Below are 17,504 nucleotides of genomic sequence, written 5' to 3'. Positions count from 1 at the left end.
GCACAACAACAGACTGCATCAAGTTATTGTGATATATTCCAAATGACCAAATTGGACATTTCCAAGTATTCTTTCTATCAGGTGTACACATTTCATGAAAATCGAAACATTGCGTTCTTGCTAAATCACTAGTCACTCAAAGTTGAAAATGTCTAACTTTAAAATGAATAACATTTGGTCGATCATTAATAAATCACAACACAATTCAATGTTCGAATCATTCAGCTGCCATTTTGCTATAAATATGATAATTCCATAACATTCACGGCTAAATGAACTTGATGACTACATCGATTGTGGTGGTCTCAGCTCGTCTGTGCTCCCCTCTGGAGGTAAGACTGAACCATTCTCACCGGAGAAACGGGTGTCATCAAAAATATCACAACCCATCTAGCACTGCCTATGTAGCCCGTACGACCTATTGCAATGGCGACAACTAAACTTGCAATATGCAGGTGTACTTACTGTGTGCATAAATCACATTTTCGGTGTCGAATATAATCCATTTTTTCCCCCTGGAATTGTGATGTGGTCTGTTCCTAAATCCATCAGTTCTCTTTAGTGTTTGCCAATGTTGGAGGTGTAACTGGGGTCTGGCCCTGGACAAAGGTAAAGAATAGTCTATTTATTAGCGACGTATTCGTGTTCAGATAGCCCCTGGGGTTGTTGTTCGACCTGTGTCACCTCTGAATATGTGTGTGTTGTCTTGGTGAATGATACCGGGCTGGTTTCTGCAGCGAAATGCAAACTAAAGGGCTGTTCGGCCATGATGTTCCCGAGCGCACTGGAAGAGTTCAGAACCGGTTAGCTCGCTGGCTAATTATCTAACCTAATGCAGAACAAATATGCATTCATTTAACCTAATGCAGAACAAATACGCATTCATTTAACCCATGCACGGTTACATCTGCAACGTGTCTTTTATATATATATATATAGCTAATCGTTTACGGCACGTTTTGGTATCCATTTTTCATGGGATGGTTATTGCTGTTAGCACAGCAGGAGCAGCTACAGTTAGTTTAGCTGGTTAGCATGTCATGTCATGCAATAATATCAAGACTATATGGATATAATATAATTCCCGATGATTTTAGACAGCGGGCCAGCTGACTAGTGGTTGTTGTTGGCAGCTGGCTCTGTTATTATAGCTAGGTAGTTAACTCGCTAGTTAGTTCAACTGGCTAATAATAACACACATGCTAACTTACTAGTTGTATCTTTTCGCCTCTTGTCCGGGCAGCTAACTACTAGCCATACATGGAGAACATGTTATATTATATTGTAATGTGACATGTTATGCTCAATATAGGTCAGCCAAAATGAACCATGTGTTTTGATAAAACTAATTACTGGATCATGTGGTAGGCCCAACTACTGATGCATTGGTTATTCTGCTTATCAGAACTCACTTTGAAAATGTGTTATTCCCATCCAAAAGATTATCTGATGGTTTATAACCCGGTCTCATCTAAAGGTTTATAACCAGGTCTCATCTGAAGGTTTATAACCAGGTCTCATCTAAAGGTTTATAACCAGGTCTCATCTGAAGGTTTATAACCAGGTCTCATCTGAAGGTTTATAACCCGGTCTCATCTGAAGGTTTATAACCAGGTCTCATCTGAAGGTTTATAACCAGGTCTCATCTGAAGGTTTATAACCAGGTCTCATCTGAAGGTTTATAACCAGGTCTCATCTGAAGGTTTATAACCAGGTCTCATCTGAAGGTTTATAACCCGGTCTCATCTGAAGGTTTATAACCCGGTCTCATCTGAAGGTTTATAACCCGGTCTCATCTGAAGGTTTATAACCAGGTCTCATCTGAAGGTTTATAACCAGGTCTCATCTGAAGGTTTATAACCAGGTCTCATCTGAAGGTTTATAACCCGGTCTCATCTGAAGGTTTATAACCAGGTCTCATCTGAAGGTTTATAACCAGGTCTCATCTGAAGGTTTATAACCAGGTCTCATCTGAAGGTTTATAACCAGGTCTCATCTAAAGGTTTATAACCCGGTCTCATCTGAAGGTTTATAACCCGGTCTCATCTGAAGGTTTATAACCAGGTCTCATCTAAAGGTTTATAACCCGGTCTCATCTGATGGTTTATAACCAGGTCTCATCTGAAGGTTTATAACCCGGTCTCATCTGAAGGTTTATAACCAGGTCTCATCTGAAGGTTTATAACCAGGTCTCATCTAAAGGTTTATAACCAGGTCTCATCTAAAGGTTTATAACCAGGTCTCATCTAAAGGTTTATAACCAGGTCTCATCTGAAGGTTTATAACCAGGTCTCATCTGAAGGTTTATATATAACCAGGTCTCATCTGAAGGTTTATATATAACCAGGTCTCATCTGAAGGTTTATAACCAGGTCTCATCTGAAGGTTTATAACCACGTCTCATCTGAAGGTTTATAACCAGGTCTCATCTGAAGGTTTATAACCAGGTCTCATCTGAAGGTTTATATATAACCAGGTCTCATCTGAAGGTTTATATAACCAGGTCTCATCTGAAGGTTTATAACCAGGTCTCATCTGAAGGTTTATAACCAGGTCTCATCTGAAGGTTTATATATAACCAGGTCTCATCTGAAGGTTTATATATAACCAGGTCTCATCTGAAGGTTTATAACCAGGTCTCATCTAAAGGTTTATAACCAGGTCTCATCTGAAGGTTTATAACCAGGTCTCATCTAAAGGTTTATAACCAGGTCTCATCTGAAGGTTTATAACCAGGTCTCATCTGAAGGTTTATAACCAGGTCTCATCTGAAGGTTTATAACCAAGTCTCATCTAAAGGTTTATAACCAGGTCTCATCTGAAGGTTTATAACCACGTCTCATCTGAAGGTTTATAACCAAGTCTCATCTAAAGGTTTATAACCAGGTCTCATCTGAAGGTTTATAACCAGGTCTCATCTGAAGGTTTATAACCAGGTCTCATCTGAAGGTTTATAACCAGGTCTCATCTGAAGGTTTATATATAACCAGGTCTCATCTGAAGGTTTATTATAACCAGGTCTCATCTGAAGGTTTATAACCAGGTCTCATCTGAAGGTTTATAACCAGGTCTCATCTGAAGGTTTATAACCAGGTCTCATCTGAAGGTTTATAACCAGGTCTCATCTGAAGGTTTATATATAACCAGGTCTCATCTGAAGGTTTATATATAACCAGGTCTCATCTGAAGGTTTATATATAACCAGGTCTCATCTGAAGGTTTATAACCAGGTCTCATCTGAAGGTTTATAACCCGGTCTCATCTGAAGGTTTATAACCCGGTCTCATCTGAAGGTTTATAACCCGGTCTCATCTGAAGGTTTATAACCCGGTCTCATCTAAAGGTTTATAACCAGGTCTCATCTGAAGGTTTATAACCCGGTCTCATCTGAAGGTTTATATATAACCAGGTCTCACTATATTGGGTAATTAAATACATTTTTGTTGTTGTCAGATGCGCTGACTACAACAGGTGAAATGCTTACTTCACAAGCCCTTAACCAACAATGTAGTTCAAGAAATAGAGTTTAAGAAAATATTTACTGAATACAGTAAAACATTTAATAAAAAGTAAGAATTCATAACATAATATTAACGAGGCTAAATATAGGGTGTATCAGTACAGAGTCAGTGAGCGGGGATACAGGTTAGTCGAGATAATTTGTACACGTAGGTAGGGGTGAAGAGATAATGCATAGATACTAAACAGTAGTACAGGTTAGTCGAGATAATTTGTACACGTAGGTAGGGGTGAAGTGATAATGCATAGATACTAAACAGCGTGTAGCAGCATTGTGAAAAAGCGGGAGGGGGTGTCAATGTAAATAGTCCAGGTGGCCATTTTGATTAATTGTTCAGCAGTCTTATGGCTTGGAGGTAGAAGCTGTTAAGGAGACTTTTGGACCTCGACTTGGCGCTCCGGTTCCGCTTGCTGTGCGGTCGCAGAGCGAGAGAACAGTCTTATGACTCTTCCTGCAGTTACAGGGCCGTCACAGCAAGCACAATACTACCTATTCCATAAATGTTCAAACCGATTGGGAGAGACCCGTAAGTACTGTGTTTTGCTAGCTAACATGTCCACCACTGGCCCTGCGTTGAACGGCCCTGCGTTTTCTCTCTCTGGCTGCAATGACTCTGTGTGCTTCCAACATGGCATCCAAAGTAGTGAGATTTATAATATGGAATAGGGTACCACTTGCTCCCTCGATGTTGAGCTTAGCAGCAGGGACATGAGCATAAAGGATCATTGTGTGGTCGCATTAACTTACCACCAGTGGATCAGAATGTGAGCTAGGCTACTCTGTTTGGGTTCTGGTGATGTCATTTCCTGGCCGACTTACCTCAGTCCAGTGCCGTCATGGGCCGAAAGGACTGCGTCCCAAATGGCTCCTCCCCTATTCCTCGTGTAGTGCACTTCTCTTGAAAAGTAGTGCACTGCTATGTGGGGAATAGGGTGTCGTTTGGGATGCGAGGAAGGTCGCTGGACAAACAATGAACAGGGCTTTCATGGGGACTTCTGTACTATGCTCATACTCTTGTTATATAGCCATACATTACTTGGCGAGAGGATACATGCTACTGTGTCACAGCTCACACACGTCATTCGTTTTGTGTGTTTAATATACATTTGCTCCTCTGCCAGGTATAGAGCATGGCTCAAGTGAAAGTGCAGACCTCAACGCCCCTGGCTGGCCCTGGCTTCTCCCCCCTGTCTCCCCTCGGGGCCATGCCCAGTCCAGGACCCTTGGGTCTACAGCCCTCAGTCAATGGCCCTGGACCCACCCCCGGCTGCCCCCCTCCCTCAGCCGGGTATGGGCCCGACACCCCTGTGTCTGCCAACTCACCAGGTAGGTCAAATTCTAATCTGGACCTCCAAGCCATCCCCACTGCTATTTAAAACATTCACCAGGGCCTGATTTAGACCTGGGACACCATGTGGGTTATCCCCTCTAATCAGGGCCTGGTTTAGACCTGGGACACCATGTGGGTTATCCCCTCTAATCAGGGCCTGGTTTAGACCTGGGACACCATGTGGGTTATCCCCTCTAATCAGGGCCTGGTTTAGACCTGGGACACCATGTGGGTTATCCCCCTCTAATCAGGGCCTGGTTTAGACCTGGGACACCATGTGGGTTATCCCCTCTAATCAGGGCCTGGTTTAGACCTGGGACACCATGTGGGTTATCCCCTCTAATCAGGGCCTGGTTTAGACCTGGGACACCATGTGGGTTATCCCCTCTAATCAGGGCCTGGTTTAGACCTGGGACACCAGGTGGGTTATCCCCTCTAATCAGGGCCTGGTTTAGACCTGGGACACCATGTGGGTTATCCCCCTCTAATCAGGGCCTGGTTTAGACCTGGGACACCATGTGGGTTATCCCCTCTAATCAGGGCCTGGTTTAGACCTGGGACACCATGTGGGTTATCCCCCTCTAATCAGGGCCTGGTTTAGACCTGGGACACCATGTGGGTTATCCCCTCTAATCAGGGCCTGGTTTAGACCTGGGACACCATGTGGGTTATCCCCTCTAATCAGGGCCTGGTTTAGACCTGGGACACCATGTGGGTTATCCCCCTCTAATCAGGGCCTGGTTTAGACCTGGGACACCATGTGGGTTATCCCCCTCTAATCAGGGCCTGGTTTAGACCTGGGACACCATGTGGGTTATCCCCTCTAATCGGGGCCTGATTTAGACCTGGGACACCATGTGGGTTATCCCCCTAATCAGGGCCTGGTTTAGACCTGGGACACCATGTTGGTTATCCCCTCTAATCAGGGCCTGGTTTAGACCTGGGACACCATGTGGGTTATCCCCCTCTAATCAGGGCCTGGTTTAGACCTGGGACACCAGGTGGGTTATCCCCTCTAATCAGGGCCTGGTTTAGACCTGGGACACCAGGTGGGTTATCCCCTCTAATCAGGGCCTGGTTTAGACCTGGGACACCATGTGGGGTATCCCCTCTAATCAGGGCCTGATTTAGACCTGGGACACCAGGTGGGTTATCCCCTCTAATCAGGGCCTGGTTTAGACCTGGGACACCAGGTGGGTTATCCCCTCTAATCAGGGCCTGGTTTAGACCTGGGACACCATGTGGGGTATCCCCTCTAATCAGGGCCTGATTTAGACCTGGGACACCAGGTGGGTGATTCCCCTCTAATCAGGGAATGATTTAGACCTGGGACACCAGGTGGGTGATTCCCCTCTAATCAGGGCCTGGTTTAGACCTGGGACACCATGTGGGTTATCCCCCTCTAATCAGGGCCTGGTTTAGACCTGGGACACCAGGTGGGTTATCCCCTCTAATCAGGGACTGGTTTAGACCTGGGACACCAGGTGGGTTATCCCCTCTAATCAGGGCCTGGTTTAGACCTGGGACACCATGTGGGGTATCCCCTCTAATCAGGGCCTGATTTAGACCTGGGACACCAGGTGGGTGATTCCCCTCTAATCAGGGACTGATTTAGACCTGGGACACCAGGTGGGTGATTCCCCTCTAATCAGGGAATGATTTAGACCTGGGACACCAGGTGGGTGATTCCCCTCTAATCAGGGACTGATTTAGACCTGGGACACCAGGTGGGTGATTCCCCTCTAATCAGGGCCTGATTTAGACCTGGGACACTAGGGGGGTGCAGTTAAAGATCAGGTAGAACAAAACCAGCAGCACTCGTGACCTCGTAGGGTCAGATTTGAATAACCCCAGGTCTATAGGCTAGTACTAGTTACTGCCCCTGTGTCTGCCTATATAGACCTATACAATACGTATTTTATTGGTCCATTTGCATGGAGCAATCCTTCTGCTGTTGTTGTTGCTGTCACAGTACCTACCTAACCTGACACGCAACACGGTAGGGCATTTATATTTTTGTTCTTGTCCATAGCGACTTACAATTTAATCCGAAGATTTTTATTTTTTTATTTCACCTTTATTTAACCATAGAGACTGCCAGAGGACCTCTGAGAGTCTGAGGAGTCTGCCGATAAGAATATGGTGATTGACAGAGTCGAAAGCCTTGGCGAGGTCGATGAAGACGGCTGCACAGTACTGTCTTTTATCGATAGCCAGCCAGATGAGACGCCAACACCTCAACTTCTTATTGAGTGTTGAAGTCTAATTGAAAGTGTTAGTGGGAACAGAGAAGTGACCTTTACCTCTTCTACGGTATAGTTTAGTTACTAGTTATTAGCGTCGCGGTACGGTTCTTCCACACAGACCAGGAGTTGAAATAAACAGACATCTCATCTCAGCCCAAAATCAGTTTTCGTATCGTCAATCATCAAATAATGACCGTTGTTGATGATTGTTGGTGATTAACATGTCATTGTGTTTCTTTTCTCTCCTCATAACAATGTAATACCGCGTCTGGTCCAGGCCCACCCCAGGAGAACATGGCAAACCCTAAAGAGAAAACTCCCATGTGTCTGGTGAATGAGTTAGCCCGTTTCAACAGGATCCAACCGCAGTACAAGCTGCTCAACGAGAGAGGCCCTGCACACGCTAAGGTACCCAGCCTCACGAAGCACGACTTCCCCGTTCAAAGTGACACGACTAATGGTTTACACCGTCACTGGTTTACACCGTCACTGGTTTACACCGTCACTGATTTACACCATCACTGATTTACACCATCACTGGTTTACACCGTCACTGGTTTACACCATCACTGGTTTACACCATCACTGGTTTACACCATCACTGATTTACACCATCACTGATTTACACCATCACTGGTTTACACCATCACTGGTTTACACCATCACTGATTTACACCATCACTGATTTACACCGTCACTGGTTTACACCGTCACTGGTTTACACCGTCACTGATTTACACCGTCACTGGTTTACACCATCACTGATTTACACCATCACTGATTTACACCGTCACTGATTTACACCGTCACTGGTTTACACCGTCACTGGTTTACATCCGATTTCACTGGTTTACACCATCACTGATTTAAACCATCACTGGTTTACACCATCACTGGTTTACACCATCACTGGTTTATCACCATCACTGGTTTACACCATCACTGGTTTACACCATCACTGGTTTACACCGTCACTGGTTTTCACACCATCACTGATTTACATCCATCACTGTTGGGTTTACACACAGCCACTCTGTTGGTCTTCTTTACACCATCACTGATTTACACCGTCACTGGTTTACATCAACTACGCACAGCTCTGTTGGTCTGTCTTCTCTTAACGACACAGCCAACTCTGTTGGTCTGTCTTCTCTTAACGACACAGCCAACTCTGTTGGTCTGTCTTCTCCTAACGACACAGCCAACTCTGTTGGTCTGTCTTCTCTTAACGACACAGCCAACTCTGTTGGTCTGTCTTCTCTTAACGACACAGCCAACTCTGTTGGTCTGTCTTCTCCTAACGACACAGCCAACTCTGTTGGTCTGTCTTCTCCTAACGACACAGCCAACTCTGTGTTGGTCTGTCTTCTCCTAAAGACACAGCCAGCTCTCTGTTGGTCTGTCTTCTCCTAAAGACACAGCCAACTCTGTTGGTCTGTCTTCTCCTAAAGACACAGCCAACTCTGTTGGTCTGTCTTCTCCTAAAGACACAGCCAACTCTGTGTTGGTCTGTCTTCTCCTAAAGACACAGCCAACTCTGTTGGTCTGTCTTCTCCTAAAGACACAGCCAACTCGGTGTTGGTCTGTCTTCTCCTAAAGACACAGCCACTAAAGCCAGCCAACTCTGTGTTGGTCTGTCTTCTCTAAAGACACAGCCAACTCTGTGTTGGTCTGTCTTCTCCTAAAGACACAGCCAACTAAAGACACAGCCAACTCTGTGTTGGTCTGTCTTCTCCTAAAGACACAGCCAACTCTGTGTTGGTCTGTCTTCTCCTAAAGACACAGCCAACTCTGTGTTGGTCTGTCTTCTCCTAAAGACACAGCCAACTCTGTGTTGGTCTGTCTTCTCCTAAAGACACAGCCAACTCTGTGTTGGTCTGTCTTCTCCTAAAGACACAGCCAACTCTGTGTTGGTCTGTCTTCTCCTAAAGACACAGCCAACTCTGTGTTGGTCTGTCTTCTCCTAAAGACACAGCCAACTCTGTGTTGGCTAAAGACACAGCCAACTCTGTGTTGGTCTGTCTTCTCCTAAAGACACAGCCAACTCTGTGTTGGTCTGTCTTCTCCTAAAGACACAGACTAAAGACACAGCCAACTCTGTGTTGGTCTGTCTTCTCCTAAAGACACAGCCAACTCTGTGTTGGTCTGTCTTCTCCTAAAGACACAGCCAACTCTGTGTTGGTCTGTCTTCTCCTAAAGACACAGCAACTCTGTGTTGGTCTGTCTTCTCCTAAAGACACAGCCAACTCTGTGTTGGTCTGTCAGCCAACTCTGTGTTGGTCTGTAAAACACAGCCAACTCTGTTTTTATGCCATGGACTCTGTGTTGGTCTGTCTTTTAAAGACACAGCCAAGTTAAATGTCTGGTTAAATGTCTTAGTGTCTGCTCAGCTAAACGACTAGATGTAATGTTAAATGTCGTTAGTGTCTGCTCGGCTAAACGACTAGATGTAATGTTAAATGTCTTAGTGTCTGCTCAGCTAAATGACTAGATGTAATGTTAAATGTCTTAGTGTCTGCTCAGCTAAATGACTAGATGTAATGTTAAATGTCTTAGTGTCTGCTCAGCTAAACGACTAGATGTAATGTTAAATGGCTTAGTGTCTGCTCAGCTAAACGACTAGATGTAATGTTAAATGGCTTAGTGTCTGCTCAGCTAAACGACTAGATGTAATGTTAAATGGCTTAGTGTCTGCTCAGCTAAATGACTAGATGTAATGTTAAATGGCTTAGTGTCTGCTCAGCTAAATGACTAGATGTAATGTTAAATGGCTTAGTGTCTGCTCAGCTAAATGACTAGATGTAATGTTAAATGTCTTAGTGTCTGCTCAGCTAAATGACTAGATGTAATGTTAAATGGCTTAGTGTCTGCTCAGCTAAATGACTAGATGTAATGTTAAATGTCTTAGTGTCTGCTCAGCTAAACGACTAGATGTAATGTTAAATGTCTTAGTGTCTGCTCAGCTAAATTACTAGATGTAATGTTAAATGTCTTAGTGTCTGCTCAGCTAAACGACTAGATGTAATGTTAAATGGCTTAGTGTCTGCTCAGCTAAATGACTAGATGTAATGTTAAATGTCTTAGTGTCTGCTCAGCTAAATGACTAGATGTAATGTTAAATGTCTTAGTGTCTGCTCAGCTAAATGACTAGATGTAATGTTAAATGTCTTAGTGTCTGCTCAGCTAAACGACTAGATGTAATGTTAAATGTCTTAGTGTCTGCTCAGCTAAATTACTAGATGTAATGTTAAATGTCTTAGTGTCTGCTCAGCTAAATGACTAGATGTAATGTTAAATGTCTTAGTGTCTGCTCAGCTAAATGACTAGATGTAATGTTAAATGGCTTAGTGTCTGCTCAGCTAAATGACTAGATGTAATGTTAAATGGCTTAGTGTCTGCTCAGCTAAACGACTAGATGTAATGTTAAATGGCTTAGTGTCTGCTCAGCTAAACGACTAGATGTAATGTTAAATGGCTTAGTGTCTGCTCAGCTAAATGACTAGATGTAATGTTAAATGTCTTAGTGTCTGCTCAGCTAAATGACTAGATGTAATGTTAAATGGCTTAGTGTCTGCTCAGCTAAATGACTAGATGTAATGTTAAATGTCTTAGTGTCTGCTCAGCTAAACGACTAGATGTAATGTTAAATGTCTTAGTGTCTGCTCAGCTAAATGACTAGATGTAATGTTAAATGTCTTAGTGTCTGCTCAGCTAAATGACTAGATGTAATGTTAAATGGCTTAGTGTCTGCTCAGCTAAATGACTAGATGTAATGTTAAATGTCTTAGTGTCTGCTCAGCTAAATGACTAGATGTAATGTTAAATGTCTTAGTGTCTGCTCAGCTAAACGACTAGATGTAATGTTAAATGTCTTAGTGTCTGCTCAGCTAAATTACTAGATGTAATGTTAAATGTCTTAGTGTCTGCTCGGCTAAATGACTAGATGTAATGTTAAATGTCGTAGTGTCTGCTCGGCTAAACGACTAGATGTAATGTTAAATGGCTTAGTGTCTGCTCAGCTAAATGACTAGATGTAATGTTAAATGTCTTAGTGTCAGCTAAATGACTAGATGTAATGTTAAATGGCTTAGTGTCTGCTCAGCTAAATGACTAGATGTAATGTTAAATGTCTTAGTGTCTGCTCAGCTAAATGACTAGATGTAATGTTAAATGGCTTAGTGTCTGCTCAGCTAAATGACTAGATGTAATGTTAAATGTCTTAGTGTCTGCTCAGCTAAACGACTAGATGTAATGTTAAATGTCGTAGTGTCTGCTCGGCTAAACGACTAGATGTAATGTTAAATGGCTTAGTGTCTGCTCAGCTAAATGACTAGATGTAATGTTAAATGTCTGGCTTAGTGTCTGCTCAGCTAAATGACTAGATGTAATGTTAAATGTCTTAGTGTCTGCTCAGCTAAATGACTAGATGTAATGTTAAATGGCTTAGTGTCTGCTCAGCTAAACGACTAGATGTAATGTTAAATGGCTTAGTGTCTGCTCAGCTAAATGACTAGATGTAATGTTAAATGTCTGGCTTAGTGTCTGCTCAGCTAAATGACTAGATGTAATGTTAAATGTCTTAGTGTCTGCTCGGCTAAACGACTAGATGTAATGTTAAATGTCTTAGTGTCTGCTCAGCTAAATGACTAGATGTAATGTTAAATGTCTTAGTGTCTGCTCAGCTAAATGACTAGATGTAATGTTAAATGTCTTAGTGTCTGCTCAGCTAAATGACTAGATGTAATGTTAAATGTCTTAGTGTCTGCTCAGCTAAATGACTAGATGTAATGTTAAATGTCTTAGTGTCTGCTCAGCTAAATAACTAGATGTAATGTTAAATGTCTTAGTGTCTGCTCAGCTAAATGACTTGATGTTATGTTAAATGTGGTGTTTTCCCTCCTGTCCACTGGGTGGCGCCGTGGACAGATCTTTACAGTGCAGCTGTGTCTGGAGGAGCAGGTGTGGGAGGCGGAGGGCACCAGCATCAAGAAGGCTCAGCACTCCACCGCCTGCCTTGCCCTCACTGAGAGCCTTCTGCCCAGGCCCGCTCCTCGCTCTCCTACAATGGACGTCAACAGCAACCCAGGTCATTTAGATGTCTTATTTCTGATGGTTTTCTTTTTATAGGGACGTTGTACTGAGAAATGCTGCGTTGCACCAGATTTAACCTCCAGTTGATCTGCAGACAGAACAATCAGGCTCTCAACACCAGGGTCCTGTACAAATGGCAACACATGAGAGAAAACATTTTGAGAGAGAAAACTAAAACCAAAGTTCAATAACTGTGTTCCAAAACATTTTACAGTACAATCACTCTCTGTATTTTACAGTACAATCACTCTCTATATTTTACAGTACAATCACTCTCTATATTTTACAGTACAATCACTCTCTGTATTTTACAGTACAATCACTCTCTATATTTTACAGTACAATCACTCTCTGTATTTTACAGTACAATCACTCTCTGTATTTTACAGTACAATCACTCTCTGTATTTTACAGTACAATCACTCTCTGTATTTTACAGTACAATCACTCTCTGTATTTTACAGTACAATCACTCTCTGTATTTTACAGTACAATCACTCTCTATATTTTACAGTACAATCACTCTCTGTATTTTACAGTACAACCACTCTCTGTATTTTACAGTACAATCACTCTCTATATTTTACAGTACAATCACTCTCTATATTTTACAGTACAATCACTCTCTGTATTTTACAGTACAATCACTCTCTGTATTTTACAGTACAATCACTCTCTGTATTTTACAGTACAATCACTCTCTGTATTTTACAGTACAATCACTCTCTATATTTTACAGTACAATCACTCTCTATATTTTACAGTACAATCACTCTCTATATTTTACAGTACAATCACTCTCTATATTTTACAGTACAATCACTCTCTATATTTTACAGTACAATCACTCTCTATATTTTACAGTACAATCACTCTCTATATTTTACAGTACAATCACTCTCTATATTTTACAGTACATTCAGAGAGACTTTGCCGAGGCCTAGGCCCGTCCAGAGAGTACCAGAGATAGAAGAGGACAGCCGTTGGCCTCGGTCCATCCAGACAGTACCAGGGACAGTACCAGGGACAGTACCAGGGATAGAGGAGGACAGCCGTAGGCCTCGGTCCATCCAGACAGTACCAGGTTCAGTACCAGGGACAGTACCAGGGACAGTACCAGGGACAGTACCAGGGACAGTACCAGGGATAGAAGAGGACAGCCGTTGGCCTCGGTCCATCCAGACAGTACCAGGGACAGTACCAGGGACAGTACCAGGGACAGTACCAGGGACAGTACCAGGGATAGAGGAGGACAGCCGTTGGCCTCGGTCCATCCAGACAGTACCAGGGTTAGAGGACAGCCCCTCTCTACCTCTCTCTCTAACTCTCTGTCTACCCCCCCCCCCACTGCCTCCCTCTCTCCTCCTGTAGGTAGTATCACCCCTACGGTGGAGCTGAATGGTCTGGCTATGAAGAGAGGTGAGCCAGCCATCTACCGTCCCCTGGACCCCAAGCCCATGCCCAACTACAGAGCCAACTATAACTTCAGAGGCATGTTCAACCAAAGGTGAGTCCGACCACCTCGCACGACCAAATCATTTGTTTGTTTCTTCACTCATTATATTTGAGTCATTTAGCAGATGCCAGAGCGACTTAGAGTTAGTGTATACATCTTTAGATGACTAGATGAGGCGACCACAGCAGTACATTTGACCTCAAACCAGCAGGAAAAGACAAGTGCCATTTTTATTACATGTTTTCTTCGTTAAAGCATACTGCATCGGCAGGTCATTTCAAGTTTATTATTATGATTATTTTATACCTTTATTTAACTAGGCAAGTCAGTTAAGAACAAATTCTTATTTTCAATTATGACCTAGGAACAGTGGGTTAACTGCCTGTTCAGGGGCAGAACGACACATTTGTACCTTGTCAGCTCGCAGGTTTGAACTTGCAACCTTCCGGTTACTAGTCCACCGCTCGAACCACTAGGCTACCTGCCACCTCTACACTCTAACCACTAGGCTACCCTACCACTACCCTCTAACCACTAGGCTACCTACCACCTCTACACTCTAACCACTAGGCTACCCTGCCACCTCTACACTCTAACCACTAGGCTACCCTGCCACCTCTACACTCTAACCACTAGGCTACCTGCCACCTCTACACTCTAACCACTAGGCTACCTGCCACCTCTACACTCTAACCACTAGGCCACCCTACCACCTCTACACTCTAACCACTAGGCTACCCTGCCACCTCTACACTCTAACCACTAGGCTACCCTCCCACCTCTACACTCTAACCACTAGGCTACCCTCCCACCTCTACACTCTAACCACTAGGCTACCCTCCCACCTCTACACTCTAACCACTAGGCTACCTGGCACCTCTACACTCTAACCACTAGGCTACCTCCCACCTCTACACTCTAACCACTAGCCTACCCTGCCACCTCTACACTCTAACCACTAGGCTACCTACCACCTCTACACTCTAACCACTAGGCTACCCTCCTTACTGTCCAACATGGTGCTGAATCTTTCATGTTGTTATTATTATTTTCTTCCACTTCCAACAAGTGCAAGTGTGTAACGGTAGTGTGTGTCTGATGGGTAAACCCTGTTCAGGCCCATGTGGCTGTGTGTCTGATGGGTAAACCAGGATTCTCCTTTTCAAACTTGTGACCCAGATGTGTTTCGGTCCGGGGTATTCTTATCGTCAGGACGTTAGCTGGTGTTCTTCTGAACAGATTAAAGCTTGGCCCTTGCTCTCTGTCTCTGTCAATTCCCCTTCTCCTTCAGCAGAATCGTCTCCAGTATTTCCAAACCACCATAAAAGCGTCAGAGGTTGTGGATTAATGGTCCACCTCCCCGTGCTGGAATGCAGAGAGGGTAGAGAGGCCGTCTTACCTTATTTAGTTCAGACAAAGAGGATATGTTGCTCCTCCTCTGCCCTGGTCACTTCCAGGTAGATAGTCTGTCTCTCTGTCCTGTCTGTCTATCTGTCCTGTCTCTGTCCTGTCTGTCTCTCTGCCCTGGTCACTTCCAGGTAGATAGTCTGTCTCTCTGTCCTGTCTGTCTCTCTCTGTCCTATCTCTGTCCTGTCTGTTTCTCTGTCCTGTCTGTCTCCCTCTGTCCTGTCTCTCTCTGTCCTATCTCTGTCCTGTCTGTTTCTCTGTCCTGTCTGTCTCTCTCTGTCCTGTCTCTGTCTGTCTGTCCTGTCTCTGTCCTGTCTGTTTCTCTGTCCTGTCTGTCTCTCTCTGTCCTGTCTGTCTCTCTCTGTCCTATCTCTGTCCTGTCTGTTTCTCTGTCCTGTCTGTCTCCCTCTGTCCTGTCTCTCTCTGTCCTATCTCTGTCCTGTCTGTTTCTCTGTCCTGTCTGTCTCTCTCTGTCCTGTCTCTGTCTGTCTGTCTGTCTGTCTCTCTGGAGGTCTTTCTGTTTTTATCGTTCCTCTTATATTTTCTTGTCTTTTATATGAGTGGAGGAAGTGTGGGAGGAGTGGAGGAAGTGTGGGAGGAGTGGAGGAAGTGTGGGAGGAGTGGAGGATGTGTGGGAGGAATGGGAGGAGTGGAGGATGTGTGGGAGGAGTGGAGGATGTGTGGGAGGAGTGGAGGAAGTGTGGGAGGAGTGGGAGGAGTGGATGAAGTGTGGGAGGAGTGGGGGAAGTGTGGGAGGAATGGGAGGAGTGGGGGAAGTGTGGGGTGGGGGAAGTGTGGGGGAAGTGTGGGAGGAATGGGAGGAGTGGGAGAAGTGTGGGAGGAGTGGGGGAAGTGTGGGAGGAGTGGAGGAAGTGTGGGGGAGGAAGTGTGGGAGGTGGGGAAGTGTGGGAGTGTGGGAGGAATGGGAGGAGTGGGGGAAGTTTGGGGGAGTGGGAGGAGTGGAGGAAGTGTGGGAGGAGTGGGGGAGGAGTGTAGGAAGTGTGGGAGGAGTGTGGGAGGAATGGGAGGAGTGGGGGAAGTGTGGGAGGAGTGGGGGAAGTGTGGGAGGAGTGGGGGAAGTGTGGGAGGAGTGGAGGAAGTGTGGGAGGAGTGGGGGAGTGGAGGAAGTGTGGGAGGAGTGGAGGAAGTGTGGGGGAAGTGTGGGAGGAGTGGAGGAAGTGTGGGAGGAGTGGAGGAAGTGTGGGAGGAGTGGGGGAAGTGTGGGAGGAGTGGAGGAAGTGTGGGAGGAGTGGGGGAAGTGTGGGAGGAGTGGAGGAAGTGTGGGAGGAGTGGAGGAAGTGTGGGAGGAGTGGAGGAAGTGTGGGAGGAGTGGAGGAAGTGTGGGAGGAGTGGAGGAAGTGTGGGAGGAGTGGAGGAAGTGTGGGAGGAGTGGAGGAAGTGTGGGAGGAGTGTGATACGAGGATGAAATCCTCTTTTGACACGTTGAAGCGATCATCTTAATGAATCAAACAGGAAGTTGAAGTCTTTTTCAGTATTTCTGGGTCATATTGAAGTCTTTTTCAGTATTTCTGGGTCATATTGAAGTCTTATTCAGTATTTCTGGGTCATATTGAAGTCTTTTTCAGTATTTCTGGGTCATATTGAAGTCTTTTCAGTATTTCTGGGTCATATTGAAGTCTTTTCAGTATTTCTGGGTCATATTGAAGTCTTTTTCAGTATTTCTGGGTCATATTGAAGTCTTATTCAGTATTTCTGGGTCATATTGAAGTCTTTTTCAGTATTTCTGGGTCATATTGAAGTCTTATTCAGTATTTCTGAGTCATATTTGTTCATTGTTTTAAAAGTAACATATCTAACAATCGTTGTTGTTGAGATGTTCTCGTCACCCCGTCGTGTGTGGTAACAATTGTTCCCCAGAAACAATAATGTTAACACTAGATGGCAGTGCTGCCTAATGTGAAACCATTCAAGGTGCTTGTGTAAGGAAGGGGACTGGGCGGCCATTTTGTAATGAATAGTGATACAGGTGGTCGGCTACAGATTGTCTTCTGTCTGACTGTGTGTAAAGTGTTGGTCCTTACAGTTGTGAGTAACTAACTAGCAACCTTAACAACCACTGAAAGTAACTAACTCGCAACCTTAACAACCACTGAAAGTAACTAACTAGCAACCTTAACAACCACTGATACTGGATACTTCTTATCCTGGTTATCCTGGTTATACTGGTTATCCTGGTTATACTGCTGATACTGGTTATACTGCTGATACTGGTTATACTGCTGATACTGGTTATACTGCTTATACTGGTTATACTGCTGATACTGGTTATCCTGGTTATACTGCTGATACTGGTTATCCTGGTTATACTGCTGATACTGGTTATCCTGGTTATACTGCTGATACTGGTTATACTGGTTATACTGCTGATACTGGTTATACTGGTTATACTGCTGATACTGGTTATCCTGGTTATACTGCTGATACTGGTTATCC

General features: G+C 44.4%; 1 protein-coding gene across 1 annotated transcript in view; it reads left to right on the top strand.

Annotated features, from left to right (window-relative positions):
- Nucleotides 1–519: 519 nt before the first annotated feature.
- The window catches only part of stau2 (staufen double-stranded RNA binding protein 2), a 346,269-nt gene continuing 329,284 nt past the window's right edge, over nucleotides 520–17,504 (top strand). Inside the window, exons 1-5 of the mRNA XM_052484058.1 lie at nucleotides 520–609; nucleotides 4,642–4,846; nucleotides 7,374–7,504; nucleotides 12,023–12,182; nucleotides 13,559–13,694. Coding sequence (XP_052340018.1) covers nucleotides 4,651–4,846; nucleotides 7,374–7,504; nucleotides 12,023–12,182; nucleotides 13,559–13,694 — 623 coding nt within the window. The 5' untranslated portion in view covers nucleotides 520–609; nucleotides 4,642–4,650. The remainder of the gene's footprint in view (nucleotides 610–4,641; nucleotides 4,847–7,373; nucleotides 7,505–12,022; nucleotides 12,183–13,558; nucleotides 13,695–17,504) is intronic.

This window comes from Oncorhynchus keta, chromosome 28 (genome assembly GCF_023373465.1).
Source record: "Oncorhynchus keta strain PuntledgeMale-10-30-2019 chromosome 28, Oket_V2, whole genome shotgun sequence".
Taxonomy (NCBI): Eukaryota; Metazoa; Chordata; class Actinopteri; order Salmoniformes; family Salmonidae; genus Oncorhynchus; species Oncorhynchus keta.
The sequence above is the reverse complement of the archived record's forward strand: the minus strand, read 5'-3'. Positions and strand labels throughout refer to the sequence as shown.